The sequence below is a fragment of the Hyperolius riggenbachi genome, chromosome 1 (assembly GCF_040937935.1).
Source record: "Hyperolius riggenbachi isolate aHypRig1 chromosome 1, aHypRig1.pri, whole genome shotgun sequence".
In the NCBI taxonomy this organism is placed as follows: Eukaryota; Metazoa; Chordata; class Amphibia; order Anura; family Hyperoliidae; genus Hyperolius; species Hyperolius riggenbachi.
In genome coordinates, this window is record NC_090646.1 from 537,220,127 (window position 1) to 537,236,826 (window position 16,700).

Below are 16,700 nucleotides of genomic sequence, written 5' to 3' on the forward strand. Positions count from 1 at the left end.
ATGTGCGTTTTAAAAACTCTGGTCTTGCTGCATATTTTTCCAAAATACATCTAAAACGCACATAATGAAAGTCAATGATGACGCAGAGGTATTGCGTTTTAGTGCGTTTTTTATGCATTTAAAAAAAAAAAAAGCATACAAAACACATATATGATTTATATATGCGAATCGCAAATGCTTTAAAACGCACAGAAAATGCTAGAAAAATGCATGTGCGGAACAAAAAATGCAAAACGCAAACGCAGAGAAAACGCGCAAGCGCATATGTAGCAAAACGCTACCTTTCCCGCATTGCCTAGTGTGTTCCTACCCTGAGGTACAATAGAATGTTGTTTTTTGTTGCTTTGGTAGTTCTTTGCTAGTAAATAGGTGGTCATAGTTAACAAAGTATTACATTGTTTTCCATTAATTTTACAGTAAAGATACTTGTGTACAAAGTCGCTGTGTTACAGGATCTGAAAAAATCATGTAACTGTGACCATATATGGAGAGAAATAATAAACAAATCCCAATTACCAGAATACCATTTGGCTGAGCTGCTAAAACTCTGAGCATTTTATTCTTAGTTCAGAAGAGAATAACTTGAGCTAAACATAGTGCTTTTTTGGGGATCTTGTTGGACATGAATTGTACACTGGAGAATGTTTATCATACATCCGCTTGTTGCAACATTTAGGCCTGGATGACGGAGTACATTTGAAATCGGCGCCGATAGACTTGGGCGCAGGATACAGCGGTATATAGCTGATCCTGCTTTTGCACAAGTTCGGGGGCGTTTTAATTACTATTCCCCCTCCAGGCCGCCATGGATAGTGGGATAATGATATAATTCGGCTTCCAGCAATTGCTGGAGGCCGAATTATTGTGTTTTTTAAGCAACCTCGACTCCTTTTTCTGGCGGAGCCGACGTTACTCCCTGAGCGCTGCAATAGGAATGATTCCTATTGTAGTCTATGGAGGCGCCGGCTGCGCCCAAATCTACCTGCGCTGAAAAGCACTGCTCCGTGGATGACGCAGCCCCCTCTGCATTGCATTGTAGTGCTGTGGCCACCGGACAGATAGGTGAAGGGGATTCATGCTCCCACCTGGAAATTAACCCACGTCAGATGCATTTTAGTGCACTGCAGTACAATACAACCCTGCACCGTTTTTTTTGGAAAGCAAATGCGTTGCCATTCATTTCATGGATGCGGCACATCTGCACACATGCAGCAGTGGAGCCTGCAATGCATATTACACTGCACAGCACCTGTCAGATAATATGCGACAACGCGTATTTTTGTACGCGTTGCGGCCCGCAATAGCGCTAATTAGTCGGGAATGCGGAAAAAGCTACGCATGGCCAGTCCTGACGGGCCTGTCGGCAAAAACGAAACTGGCTGGCAGCAGAGGACCAGAGAATTAGTGAGTGACTACGAGGGCACAGGACTGCTGCAGGGGGCTGGTAGAAGCCCCAGGTGAGTAAAACTCATTTTTTTTTCTGGCTTAAGGTTCACTTTAAAGGGAACCTAAACTGAGAGGTATATGGATGTTTCCTTTTAAACAATACCAGTTGCCTGACTTTCCTGATGATCTCTTTGATTGCAGTTGTGGCCGAATCACACACCTAAAACAAGCATGCAGCTAATCCAGTCTGACTTCAGTTAGAGCACCTGATCTGCATGCCTGTTCAGGGGCTGTGGCTAAAGTATTGGAGACACAGGATCAGCAGGAGAGTCAGGCAACCGGTATTATTTTAAAAGGAAAAATCCATATCCTTCTCAGTTTAGGTTCCCTTTAAACCTTACCCCCTTCCTGCATTTTAACCATTTAACCATGAGAATCAAAGCAAAACCCTCCATACCCTATCTTCTAATTCTACCTCTTCCTAACTATGCCTAACCATGATCAACCATTGTTCTGTTTCTGTTCCTAGGCCCATGAGGGTAACAAATAGTAGATACCGCAGGACCTGAATCATGCACTGCACAATGATAGCTTTGGGCACTAGTATGTTATTGTTAATATGTGTCCAAATTCACCAACTTCAGGAAACGTTATTAAGTACAGAATAATTTTAGAGAATTTCCCTGGCAGAGGATTTGTTTCATCTTACCGAGAACAAGTTTACTGTGAGCTACATAGAGAAATTCAATGGCTGTCATGCGACTCATCCATTTATGGTCATGTTGAGAGATAGTTACATGCCTGCAGGCATCTTTTCCTGTCCTCCCATCTTTGACACTTCTTTGGCAGATAATTCTCATAAAAATTATTTTCTCCCAGCTAAATGCTTTTATATTCCCTGCAATAATGTGTCACAAGAGGCCTCCTGCTGCTCTTCATAGGAAAGAACATGCTCAGCCAAGACCAGCACACGTGTCTGTAGCCTGATCTTTCATGAGGAAAATCAATGGTATTAGGAACAGCCCTGTCTAGGAGAACTCATGGGGCTTAATTCACTAACCGGCGCTAAGCCAGTTAGTGAGCCTTAACAGTTTGTGGGCGCAAACCAGGGCACTAAAGGTGGGCATAGACGGGTCGACCGGCGGCTCGATTAGCCGCCGGATCGACCCCAGCCGCGTTCCCGCTCGTCTGCGCGTGCGTGCGGATCGATTGCCGCTCGTCCCTGCCGGCGGTCCCTATCAGCCGCTCGATTCCCTGCCATTGTCCGCGGCGGGAATCGAGCGCCCACTGGTCGAGCGGCATGATCGGGCCAGCTGAATATTATCAGCTGGTCGATACACGGTGCAGAAACGTACCGTGTATCCCCAGCATAAGGCCTTGATTCACTAATAACGTGCCTTATCAGTGATGAGGGGCCTTATGAGAGTTAAGGGGCCTTATCAGAGTTAAAGGGCCTTATCAAAGCAGCCTTAAGTATTTGGCATTAGATGCGCTGCGCCAGCACTAAGTACACCAATCACTACTAACATTGTAAGTCTAAGCTCCATACAGACAGATATACACACAATGGGGAGGGTAGGATGAGTGGAGCTCTCGTCATTGCCAATTAGCAGGCATATGTTCGTAGCGCTCGCTATGCTACTTCGATAAGGCCCCTTAAGGCCTCTTGCACACTGCAAGCGATTCTAATTCAGATTCCGCTTTTTAATCGGTTTTTACATCCGATTCAGATTCAGATTTGCAGTTTGCTCCCTGCACACTGCAAATCGGAATTTGAATCGGATGTAAAAACTGATTAAAAAGCGGAATCTGAATCTGAATCGCTTGCAATGTGCAAGAGGCCTAATTCTGATAAGGCCCCTTAATTCTGATAAGGCCCCTTAACTTTGATAAGGCACACTATGTGGCTTTTCACTCCGGCGCCGGTTAGTGAATCAACCCCATGGAGAAGCATGTGATCAGTTTGATCAGCTGATAGATTTTTAAGGCTCTGATTTGTTGGTCATGCTTATGTGCTACACCAGGAAGTCATCACAGCAAATCAGAACCTTACAAATCTATTAGCTGACCAAACTGATCACATGCTTTTCCATGAGTTCTCCTAGACAGTGCCATCCCTAATTAGGAATGCACTTTTCTGGTGCTCTTCTGGTACCATTGACAAGACAAATAACATTTATATTGCACTTTTCATCTGGCAAACTCAAAGTGCTTGAGCTGCAGCCACTTGGGCGTGGCAGTGTTAGGGAGTCTTGCCCAAGGATTCTTTGCAGAATAGGTGGTGACTTACTAAAAAGGAAGAGCCAAGATTTGAACCCAGATTTTCTGTGTCAAAGGCAGAATCCTTAACCATTACATTATTCAGCCAGTGAATGGCAATGAAGAAATTAAAGGGCACCTGAAGTGAAAGGTATATGGAGGCTGCCATATTTATTTCCTTATAAGCTATACCAGTTGCCTGGCTATCCTGCCGAGCCACTACCTCTTATACTTTTAGCTATAGACCCTGAACAAGCATGCAACAGATCAGGTGATTCTGACATTATTGTCAGATCTGACAAGATTAGCTGCAAGCTTGTTTCCGCTGTGATTCAAACACTACTGCAGCCAAATAGACCAGCAAGGCTGCCAGGCAACTAGTATTGTTTAACAGGAAAAAAATATGGAAACCTCCATATTCTTCTCACTTCAGTTGTCCTTTAATGAGACCCACTCAACATTTTGTCTCTTATGAACTGTGGTGAGTGTTGTAGCTTGTATGTAAGAAATACACATCAGATTATGACCTGTGTCATTTATGAGCAACTCACAAAATAATTGAATGCACGCAACTACAGCATGTTTTTTTACAGGTTCTCTTTCAGCTATAAGCAGGTACATATTAAGAGCCTTCTGTTTGTCAAGCTGGAAACTGGGGCAACTCTGTAATCTTCAGTGCTGTGAAACTTCCTTTGCATATCAAAAGCACATAAAATAAATGATAGTTAATGGATATGGTGAAAGTATTTTGATTAATGTAAATATACCGTAATGCTAGTCTGAGAAACTGGGTTGAAGAAGTTGTGCCTAACAGTGCAACTAGCTTTCATTGTATTGGAAAGTAGGGATGGTCAATGAGGTTCAATAATATACGTATGCAGATGCAGCAAATGACATCAAAAGAGAAAAGCCATCCATATGGCAAACAACATGTAATCAATGACACGATTATCTCAAACTATCATAGAAATATAATCTTTATTAATGGAGAACAATTCATATAAAAACAATTAAAAACACCAAGTTCAGCACATGTGGACATAATAATACACTGTAATATGAGTAGTAATACATAAATCTCACAATGATCAATACAAAAATATATATACACCTGGGGTCTAACGGAAAGAATATGGATATAATCACCTGGGCCACAAACACCAATGTCCTAACAAACACACATGGGGAGTAATAACCCACTGAAGGTGAAATGATGTAGTAATCTAGGTGTAATAAACCTGTATGGACAAGGAAGTTGGAGCCCAGCACCTCCGTAAAACTAATACAATATGAAGACTATCTTACCAGAAAGACGCCCCAGGAAATAAACGTCCACTGTGCTGTCCCTCACATGTATCGCAGCTGGACCGCTGCTTCTTCAGAGGATGACAGAGTACAAACGCACTCTCCATTAAATACAGGCACCGCCGCCGCTGGTTGGTGGGAACGGGAGATCGTTTGGTCTGAGGCGTTTGAGCGATACCACCCCAACATATTGGGGTGGTTTCGCTTTATTGATATATATTTTTGTATTGATCATTGTGAGATTTATGTATTACTACTCATATTACAGTGTATTATTATGTCCACATGTGCTGAACTTGGTGTTTTTAATTGTTTTTATATGAATTGTTCTCCATTAATAAAGATTATATTTCTATGATAGTTTGAGATAATCGTGTCATTGATTACATGTTGTTTGCCATATGGATGGCTTTTCTCTTTTGATGTCAGTAGTTGATTACATCCTAGGCAATGTTACTTAGGTGGCTCTTTTGGTGTTTATTTTGCAGATGCAGCAAATTCAGGACATTGAAAGTCCAAACCTTCCAGGGTGGAATTTGATGTTCCATTTTCAAGCTGCATAAATTTGCATGCGAAATGTACATAATCTTGCATCAAGTATACATAATCCTGCATGGGATTATATGCATCTCATTGACCATCCCTATTGAAATAGCAAACCTGAAGCAAATATAAACGTATGATATAATGAATTGTTTGTGCAGTATAGCTGAGAAATAGAACTTAAAGCTAATGGGAACCGGTTTTTAAAAAATAAAAAGTCAGATACTCACCTAAGGAGAGGGAGGGGTACTTATCCGTTAGCCGGGCGCATCCGGCAGGTGGCGCTAATTACTATTCCCCCTCCAGGCCGACATGGATAGTAGGGAAAGATGTAACTCTGGTGGAGTTTTGTCGCCACCTAGAGGATGCGCCCGGCTAACGGATAAGTACCGAGGGAGGCTCTGGGTCCCATAGAGCATTCCCTCTCCTCTCCCGGTGCCCGCTGCTGTCCTTGCTCCCCTGTAGCAGTATTCGACCGTTTTGGTCAGATACCGCTGTCTCCCGGCCGAAGGGAGGCTTCGGAAATGCTTTGGGAGCCCGAGTGCTCCCGAAGACTTGCCGCTCTACACTGCGCATGCGCGTTTGCGCCGCCTGTCTTCGGGAGAACTTGGCTCCCGAAGACTTCCGAAGTCCCCTCGGCGTGGGATGAGAACGGAGGAGCCAGCGCAGCACCGGGGGCACAGGGACAGGAGAGGGATGGCTCATTAGGACCGAGCTTTCCCTCTCCTTAGGTGAGTATCTGCCTTTTTTTTTTTAAACTGGGGTTACATTAGCTTTGAAGGACACCCAAGGACACTCAAAAATAAACTAATGATTGTATCTGTCTTCCTTCTCCTAAAAATGACTTTTTAGGATATTCCACAGTTTTAGTTTATGTTTAAATCTACTTTTTAAGTTTTTACTGTTTTATTGTTTTTGCTAAATGACACATTCATTGAAGTATGCCAGAGCTAAAATCTATGAACTGTTGAACCTTTTTATCTCTTTCCTGCTCTCAGAAGCCATTTTCTGCTAGGAAAGTGTTTTACAGTTGGAATTTCTTATCAGTCCTGTTTGAGTCAGGACTGAGGGTGCATACACACATCAGACCATAGTCTTTGGAAAATGAAAGATCACAGACCAATCTTACCACCCTTCATGTAGTATGAGAGCCATAACTACACAGTCTTTTCTATGGAGCTGAACTCCCCATCAGAAAAAAATCTTTGCAAGATGCTGCACACACAGATGCTGTACAGACACAAAAGATCAATATCTGCAAAAGATCTGTCCCTGGCAAAGATCCGTTCCTGCAAATTGCATTCATAGTCTATGGGATCTGCAGATCATCATACACACCTTGTTTAACAGACAATCATCTGCAGATCATGATTGTCTGATCTGCAAACAAGGTGTGTATGATGATCTGCAGATCCCATAGACTATGAATGCAATTTGCAGGAACAGATCTTTTGCAGATACTGATCTTTTGTGTCTGTACAGCATCTGTATGTGCAGCATCTTGCAAAGATTTTTTTTCTGATGGGGAGTTCAGCTCCATAGAATAGACTGTGTAGGTATGGCTCTCATACTATATTGAATGGGGTAAGATTGGTCTGTGATCTTTCACTTTCCAAAGACTATAGTCTGATGTGTGTATGCACCCTGAGTCAGCCACTTACATACCTGATGTTTAACTCTTTCAGGTAGAGAAAGAAAAAAAGAAACACAGCATAGTTATTTGTGTGCTTGGCACTGTACATACACATGCCTAGCTCATCATGTCACATGTCACCTCGGGTATCCTATAAGTAGCAAAGAAAAGAGTCTCATATTGTTTTCCAGTACAGAAAGAGTTGTTGAAAAACTTCGGTTGTTCTTTATGCAAAAGAGCTTCTCTGAGCTCTCCAACCCAGATTGGGTCGAAAATAGTCCTGTTTTCTGAACCACTTAACCACGAAACAGTGAGAAACAGTGGGAGACAGCCTGAGATAAGGTTTGTAAACTGCAAATATGACAGAATGAAGCAATGTTATTTAAAAAAAAAAAAAAAAGCCATATAACTGAAAATAAAAATAAGAGACTCTTTTCTTTGCTACTAATGTTCTATTTATTATCCATACTACACATATAATTCATTATATCATATTTTTTTTTTCCGCCTCAGTCCTGGAACCCACTACAAATCGCAAAGCGTATCGCAATCACTAGCGTTTTTAACCTCCCTGGCGGTACGCAGTTTATGAGGCTGCGTCCGCGGGAGGGATTTTTACAATAAAAGTTGTTTTTTCCTTCGTAGCTAGCACTAGGCTAGCTACCTGTGTCCCCCAAGTCCTCCGGCATCTATCTGCACCCCCCCAATCGCCGCCGGCAACACTCACCCGTCTGGGATCCCGCGAGAACCGCAGCTTCCCAATTAGCTTCAGTCGTCGCTATGGCGATGATCGGACATGACGTCATGCGCAGTCCCGATCCTCCCCATAGCGAAGCCTGGAGCTGATCGGAAGGCTGCGCCATCATGGGATCCCTGGGGGGTATGTATTGCGGCGGGGATTGGGGGATAGCGGAGGCACTTGGGGGGCATAGGTAGCTAGCCAAGTACTAGCTGAAGAATATTGAACAGTTTTTATTTTAAAAAATCCTCCCGGGGCCATGCGATCCCCTGCCGCGGCTAGCCTGACACTGTGTCGGGCTTACCGCCGAGGGAGGTTAATTAGCATTTTGTAAGCGATTTCATAAGCGGTTTATGGTGATTTTGGTAGCGATTTAAAAAAGTGTACGATTTTTGCCAGCGATTGTGATAGCAATTTGCAATTAGCAATTTTAATTCTGATTGATCCTTTCAAATTATTATAATTTTTTTTTACAGTTTGCACTAATTTAAAATCGCACACAAATCGCTATGTGTAGCGGTTCATGAGCGATTTGCCAGCGCTTATATACTTTACATTGAAGTGCACATGCTCCCAAAATGCTGCATGTCCTGCGATTGCGATTTTGCTAATCACAATCGCTACTGTGGAATTTGCTACATTTATTTACATTAGCAGAGCGTTTAGGGAAATCGCTAGCAATTTAAAGCGCTCCCTAAACGCTCAAAAATGCGCTCTAGTGGTTTCCAGGCCTCAGGCTTGCTTTCATCCTGATTTAAAACTTCTCAGTTACATATGCACTCTAAGATTTATATTCATTTGACGTAGAAACATCTTGCTTATCTTCCAGCACTTTTAATGACCGGCCAATGTGCAGAATATGCCATGAAGGAAGCAACCAAGAAGACCTTCTTTCTCCGTGTGAATGTACTGGAACGCTAGGGACAATACACCGCAGCTGCCTGGAGCACTGGCTTTCATCGTCCAACACCAGCTACTGTGAACTCTGCCACTACAGGTTCTCTGTGGAACGCAAGCCTAGACCATTAGTAGAGGTCAGTCAGTAATGCACTGCTTTTGGCTCCTCAGTTACGTATACTTGATATGATCAGACATATGACACTGCTCTTCTGTTCTGTCAGCACAGCTGTTACAGCTACAGGATGCTGGAATGAAATGCACATAAATACACAGGTTTCTGGCATTTCACCGTTGTGTGGAGAATGTATTATTTATATTGCAGCCAAAGGCCAACAAAAGGCCAGTCCTGTCATAGCGATGCAGATGCATAACAGATAAAATGTGTAGCTGTGTTGGAATTGGCAAATCACTATGTGAAAGCGAAAGATGAGTGAGGACTGTTAATTGGCTCTCTGCAGGCGATGGGTTCCTGAGGTTACTCAGCAGTACAGAATGATAGAGCGGGTATAATCACTCGAGAGAAGTGCAAAGATGAGGTGTTGCCAGGACCGGTTCAGACTTTTTGCTGCCTGACGCAAACTTGTGATTTGAATAAATGCACAGCAACCAACAATTTACTCTGCTTCATTTAATGAATCTCACATGACATGTGTGCAGCTCAACACAATAGCAAACTGGCTGGCTGTGAGTCTGTGACAAACTGCTCACCCCAGCCAGTCGGCCGCCCTCCATTCCTCCTCAGTTAGTACAGCAGTGCCACCTCCTTCCTTCTGCTGTGCAAGTCAAATGAAACGCTGCTGCACTCCTGCCTCTCCCCTCCTCACTCACTGTCAGACTTCTCACACAGCACAACATGCTGCTTTTCCCCAATGATGACCTCTTCACCTCACTCTCCTCTCGCTTCTCCTCCTACTCTGACTGCATCCTGTTCAGTGTAAACACAGTACAAAAATGCTGCCCCTGTAATTTCACCTTGCTTCATGAGAGAACCGGCCCTGGGTGTTGCCTATAGCAGTGAGAACTCACCTATCAGTTTACCCTATGCAATAAAAATGTCAACTGGCTTCATACTGTGGCCTAGTGCACACCAGAGCGGTTCTGCTGCGGTTTGCGATCCGCTTGCGGCTGCGGATACGCTTGGGTAATGTATGTCAATGAGCTGGTGCACACCAGAGCGGGAGGTGTTTTGCAGAAACGCATACTCCCGGGCTGCTGCAGATTTTGGATTGCGGAGGCGTTTCTACCTCTAATGTTAAGTATAGGAAAAACGCAAACCGCTCTGAAAAGCGGCAGTTCAGAGCGGTTTGCCAGGCGTTTTTTGTTACAGTAGCTGTTCAGTAACAGCTTTACTGTAACAATACATGAAATCTACTACACCAAAAACGCTTCACAAAACCGCAAAATGCTAGCTGAAATGCTACAGAAAAAGTAGAAAAAGCGTTTCAAAATCTGCTAGCATTTTGCGGATCTGCTAGCGGTTTTTGGTGTGCACCGGGCCTGTATGGTTCTTCTGGCTGATCTTTACTTCTGCTGGGAGTACATGGTTCGTTTCTGCCGTGCGTTTCTCCTCTTGATCGTTGTTGCCACTCGATTCTGCAGTCTATTCTGTTATCTTCCGCTTGTTTTTTTTTATCTTTTTCTATTCAGTTCTATCAGAAATCGAGCGGTGAAAGAATCGAAAGGGAGATCAGACATGTCGGAAATTAGCTATCGAACCATCTAATCACCTAAAAAACGAACTGTGTATTCCCAGCATTAATCTCTAGTTGTTTACAGAGAATTTCAGATTTCTGGGCTGGCTCTGCATGTACTATAATTGTATGCTAATACTGGGCCTGAAAAGTAGCTTGATGTAAGTGCTTGTCTGGTATTTACCAACTCACATGGGAGGCGCCTCATACAGCAGGCCTGTATTTCATTACTGGTATAAATCAGTGCTGGGACTTTCAAACAGGTGGTATGCACTAACCAAACACAAACATCAAGGGGGAGACAGATCTTACTTTGGTGTTTATTTAGCTGAAAGCAACAAATCAGATTTGGCAATTCATGCTTCTTTTCAATGTTTACTTTCATCTGCAAATATAGATGTTTAACTTTTTTATTTTTGTTAATGGGACAGTTGTTTTGGTTGTAAGACCAGATTGAGACTGGTACTTAGCTTACAGGTTGTAAGAAAGACTATTTAAAATGGACCTGAACTCTTGCACAGGACAGAAGGAAAACATAGAGAAATGCACCTTGTATATCTAATTCCCCCTCATCTGTGACTAATCACTATCATTTCATCTCTCAGCTGCGTCAGCTGGCTGCCTCGGCAGAGCAGCTAATTGGTAAACACAGGATGTTAACCATATGTCTACTTCCAAGAAAGCAGGAAGTAGACACACTGCAGATTTATTGCAGGATTTGTATCAGCTGTCACAAAGAAATGTTTTTTTAAAGGTTATTATGCTGTTGCTTTTCTTTTAGAGAAGAGAAGAAATTGTGAGTTCAGGTCTGCTTTCATCTGTTATGTTTGTTGCTCAGGGAAGTTTGAAAATTTGAATTCTTTTAAATGTGCCTTTTATTCTGTCAACAGTTATTTAGGCAGGGAGAACGCTTGACTTAGCGCTTTCCCTTGCGCTTCATGTTGTGAATACGCGTCATGAAGAGAAAAAGCAGAGAGCTGTCTGATTTAAAATCGTGAAATTAAACTCGAACATGGATCGCAAACAATGCGTTTTTCCCCAAGTGGGCCTTTCAGTAGTGGTGGGTGTTTTGCCTAAAGTGGCAAAAAGCAGGCTAATCCGACAGGGAAGGACTGGGACCTTTTGGCCTGGAGGGAAAGCACAAACTAGAGGCCCAGTTTTACAGCAACCCCAGCCCAAATAACGTCACACGCACCCCAAGTGCTATATACCGGTAGTCATGTGGGTCGCCAATGCAGCAAGGATACTCAAGTAACAGCATGACAGGTAAAGTATAAATGCACATGCACCGTGGGGCACATAATACATTTTGAGGGACAACGGCTGGGGTTTCCATCGCATTCATAGTTTGCTATTATCGCACTTCATGACCACATCGGCACATCGATACATTCAACTACTTTCCACCCAAAGTAAGTCAAATTGTTATATGGACATGCTTGTGGTGGCACAGATTGTCACCCGATTGGATAATAATTATGAAGCGGTTGGTGGATCAGCTAACCCTAAATCATTAAATGAGAGGCAGCCTGGGGGGAAATCTCCCCCCTTCCCCCTGGCCAGTCCTTCCCTGTAATCCGATAAGTATTACCTTTTAATCACGTAATCAACAGATAATCTTGTATTTTATTTCCACTGATGATTACCGGTATATACTGTACTTGTGTGTCCGGTGCATCTTTCCACTTTGAATGTTACATTTAAATGTCTCTCTCCACTCACACATCGTGCAGAAAGACAGATGCATAGGGCCTGATTTATCGTTCTCCAGAATTTAAGAACACTGAAGGCCCACCACACGAGGTCAGGACTTCACATCTGACGAGCATACAATGGTCAGGAGCACCCAGGCTGTGACTGCCGTCTCCTGCAGTGTGCTAGTGTGCCCTGAACTAGGCTCAGGTGGCCAGTCTATACACAAGCAATGTATCTGTCCTTTTTGTATTTACAGCAAGTGCTAGCCTTTCACAAAGAAAACTTTGATCCATTTACAAAGTAATAAATGGCCTTTTATAATAATAAAAAAAAACACACCACTGTAATGTGCTGTTGGGCTGTTAAGTGTTTTCACACATCTTCACTGTTACTAATGATAAAAAAGAGGAAAGTCTGATCTATCATTAGTCATTTATTGACGTAATGCAGTCTGATGAATGAGTGGGCAGAGGATTTTATCCTGCTCACTATTATTATTATTATTATTATTATTATGCATTTATATAGCGCTGACATCTTCACAGCACTTTTACAGAGTATATATAGTCATGTCACTAAGAGCAAACCACAGTTTTCTCCCTAATATATCTCAGTCTAATCCGAGTTTTTGTGGGAATCAGGTAGCCTGTCAATATGCTTTTGGGGTGTGGGAGAAAACCAAAATACCTGGAGGAAACCCACACAAACGTGAAGAGAACATACAAACAGATAGCTTAGATAGAGGTGCTTATGCTAGCTACACAACAATAGTGTAATGATCTGTTCAGCTGTCTGCACAAGCGGACAGCTGTTTGACCATTTTTTAGGTCTGAGTGCTGCAGGTCTCTGGAAAAGAGACCTGTCTTCACTTTGCAAATTTCAGAGTTGCTCTGCTGGTGAGGAATTTGCATACACTTGTCATGCAAATTTCTTAGCTGCTTCCTTTGATGGCTTGCAGTATAAATACCTTTTGCTCCCAGAATTCCTTGCTGGTCATGATGGTTTGTTCCTGCTAACTCACCTGGAGTATCAGCCTTTGCTATTGTTTGCTAAGATTATCTTAGAGTAATTCCTTGGGACTGCACTAGGCATCCCTTCTAGCGTAGTCAGGTTGTATTATCTGTTTTGCCTTGTACTGTCTATCTGTTGCGATTGTCTTGTCGCCAGCGGCGGTCGACAGGAAATCGTTCTGTCTGTAGGGGTGCAAGCCAGAGCAGCAGTTGCAACTGGTTGCTCCATCTGTTTGTCTGTCTGGATCGCATTCGCCCTAGCAGTAGGGGCGGTGGTTCCTTCTGTACTCCGTCTTAGGGGTGCAAGCCAGAGCAGCAGTTGCTACTGGTTGCTCCATCTGTTTGTCTGTCTGGATCGCATCCGCTCTAGCGGTAGTGGCGGTGGTTCCTTCTGTGCTCTGTCTGGGAGTGTAGGCCAGAGCTGCGGTTGCTGCTGGCTACTCCTTCTGTCTGTCTTGTCTGGTACGGACGCTTGCTGTAGGCTCGGTGAGGTAACCATTTAGCAAGCGTTCGTGGTCTCTATTTCGTGTTTGTGTTACATTGGTTAGTTAGGGAGGCACGCTTATCACTGGGCGCCTAACGCGCGGTGATCGTGTCTTAAACGCATTCTCTGTTGCGAATGAGTGTGGAGTTCGTGTTTAGCTAGCATTTGTTATTTTCCTTGGCGTTCTGATCATTGTTATTTGCTGTGTCTTTCTTGCTACACTTGTGCTCTGTCTAACTCAGTCTTGTGTCACTATTGGCAATCGCCACTCTTGCGATTGCGTTCCCACTTCGTTTCCGCTGTTGTGTGTTCACACATACATTCTGTCTCTGTGCTCACTTTCTCTCTACAGGTGCATTGCACCAAAGCTGGGTTCTGTCGTTTTACACGCTTGTGGAGGACTTCCGCAGTGTCAGCGCACATCTTGTGCGCTGACCACGGAGATAGTTCCACAATCGTTACAAATAGCAGTTAAGGCAACTGTTTTTTCACTGGCCTGAGAAAGTGAGCAAGCGCCTGCGAAACGCGTTGTCAATTTTATGTGCTCAAATAAAATACCTTTTTTTCAATAGGCTGTTCCAAATTCTTCAAGAGAGGTAAGATTACCTCTCTGTAACATCAACAGCCTTATTAGCCTATCTTGTATGCATTGGGCACCTCTACCCCCTGTTTTAAACTACAAACAGATAGTGTCTGGGCTGAAATTCTAGTGCTGTAAAGTGAAGGTGCTGTCCACTACACCAGATTTTGTCTACAATATTACAGCATGTACCCCTTTATGAAAGGCGGTGTTTGCTAGGCAGTCACTACTCTGCATAACATCCTCTCAAGCACCCTTTGGCACATAGATATTTGTTAAGGGTAAATTTTACTGGAGGTTACACAAGCTACATTACATAGTTTGCATAACTCGCGTTATACACACAATGCGTACATTATTTGTTCAAGACGCATTATGTTATTCGCGTACTTTGCGTTACTCCTGGCTAAATTGACATGTTCTGTCTGCATGCACTAATTTGACTGTTTTTTAAGTCACTTTGGGTCTGTTGCTGTGCGCAGGTAGTCCATTGGCAATTTTACCTTAATAAGCGCATGGGGAGCACCGGCCCTTAACCCATCAGTGCCACGTGCGTAACCACAGTAATACGAGCTTTGCTATGGTAACACGCATTACCAGAGCCTTGCGCACGTTCCCTCGTTAACGTGTGTGGCGCTAAATGGGATAATGGCTGGTGCTCCCCCTACGCTAGTAACTGTACAATTATCGTGTGCGTTCTGCGCACAGCAGCTTTACCAGAGTTTAGTGCATCAGGCCCTACAGCCCTCTATCCTGTGCAAACTGTTATTTGGACAGAAAGCGAGCGTCAGTCTCCTCAGGAGGGACACAGACAGCAATAAAAACACAGATTCCAGTCTTCCTTGCTTTATCTGTAACAAAACACAACCAAAAAAAAAACCATTTTGGCAAGGCTTACACATTCAGTAATTACATCTTCTGCTCAAAGCATCTTCAGAACCTCCTAGCTAAATATTGGCAAGTAAGTAATGCGCATATGTGATTTTTCTTGAAATGCTTTGAGCACTATTTTTGTATTGAAATGCGTGTCATGTTTTCAATCAGCAAATAAATAAACCCTGCATTTTATGAATAATCCTGGCTGACTTTCAGAGTATGGTGGGAGTTATGGTTGAACAACAAAATGGAAAACACATGTTATACAATACTGGTGTCTACAAAAAAAAAAAAAAAAAGATCTAGTTCATATAGTTCAGTCATTTAAAAAGAATAATGTCATTAAAGAAAAACTCTACCCAGACTCACAGAATGTCTTTGGTAGAGGCTATTAAATGTAAGAAATGTATGTATGTAAACACTGCTGTGTCTTGCCTTGTGCAGGAGCTGCGTATAGGCAGACATTATGTAAGGAAAGCTTTCCTAGGAAGGAAGAGACAACTTGTGTGTGAACCAAAAGTGAAGGATATGCTAGCAACCAACTAAGAGATTAAACGTTTGGAGCTAGTTGTTTATTATTGCCCTCTCCTACTTAGCTTGCATGGAGACCTGTGTATCAGGCAAATCGGGTGCATGCGGCTTCTGTACAAATCGGGAGCTTTAATTGAAAATATCGGCAAGCCAGGTTCAAAACGGAAATTCAGATGCCAGGTGACGCCCGAAAATTAGCATATTTTTATGTTTTTTTTCCTCTGTTTTGAAGCTGGCGACAAAGGGAAATTCGTGCACTGAACTGTGCCCGGTAATTACTGTTTTTTTGCTTCCCCCCCCCCATTATTTTTGAAAGGGGGATGGGGGGGGGGGAGTTAGCTTTAGGTGTCAGAAGGGGTTTTGTGAGGGGGGGGTCCTGGGGTTAGGCACCACTGGGGGAAGGGGAGAGTGTGAGGGTTAGGCATCGGTAGTGGAGGGTTCTGTGCGAGAGTAGGGTTAAGTTTGGCTATAGTAAAATATCGGTAACATTTACCAATATTTTACATATGAAAATTAACACTTTAAATATACCGATATTCTGTTGGCACTGTTCCTGCACCCGATTTTCCATGGCGCCCAAAATTCACATACGCGAGACCTGTAGGTGAAGGGCAGCTGAACCTACTATAGCAGAAAGCAGAAGTCCCTCCCAATGTCTGCTTTCCTTCCATGAATACTTTGGTTATGTGAAGCATACTTCCTATCTACACTCTGCCTGCTCATCTATTAAGTCAGCCAAGTAAAAGTTACCATACAGTGGGTTAGTTGATGACCAGCAGGCAATGCATATAGGTAAGGCTGGGACCCAGTGTATTCAGCAGCAGAATGAGTGACATGACTTAAGTGTAGCAAAGATTTCAGCAGGGCAGGATTTTCCATAAGGCGCTGTAGGCACCTGCCTATATGTGCCTGATGATGAAAAGGCGGCCTGGAAGGTACATATTGCCACAGCCTGAAAAAAATTGACGGCTGTGGCTTACGAGGGACACAGCGGGACCACCGTAGGACGGAGGAGGACTGGGGAAGCGTCGTTAGGATCCAGAGGCTTCCCCCTCCCGAGGTAAGTAC

General features: G+C 43.4%; 1 protein-coding gene across 8 annotated transcripts in view; it reads left to right on the forward strand.

Annotated features, from left to right (window-relative positions):
- The window catches only part of MARCHF3 (membrane associated ring-CH-type finger 3), a 323,022-nt gene that overhangs the window by 228,196 nt on the left and 78,126 nt on the right, over positions 1–16,700 (forward strand). For all 8 annotated transcript variants that reach the window (XM_068271655.1, XM_068271654.1, XM_068271658.1 and 5 more), the window contains one exon: positions 8,695–8,899. In XM_068271655.1, coding sequence (XP_068127756.1) covers positions 8,695–8,899 — 205 coding nt within the window. The remainder of the gene's footprint in view (positions 1–8,694; positions 8,900–16,700) is intronic.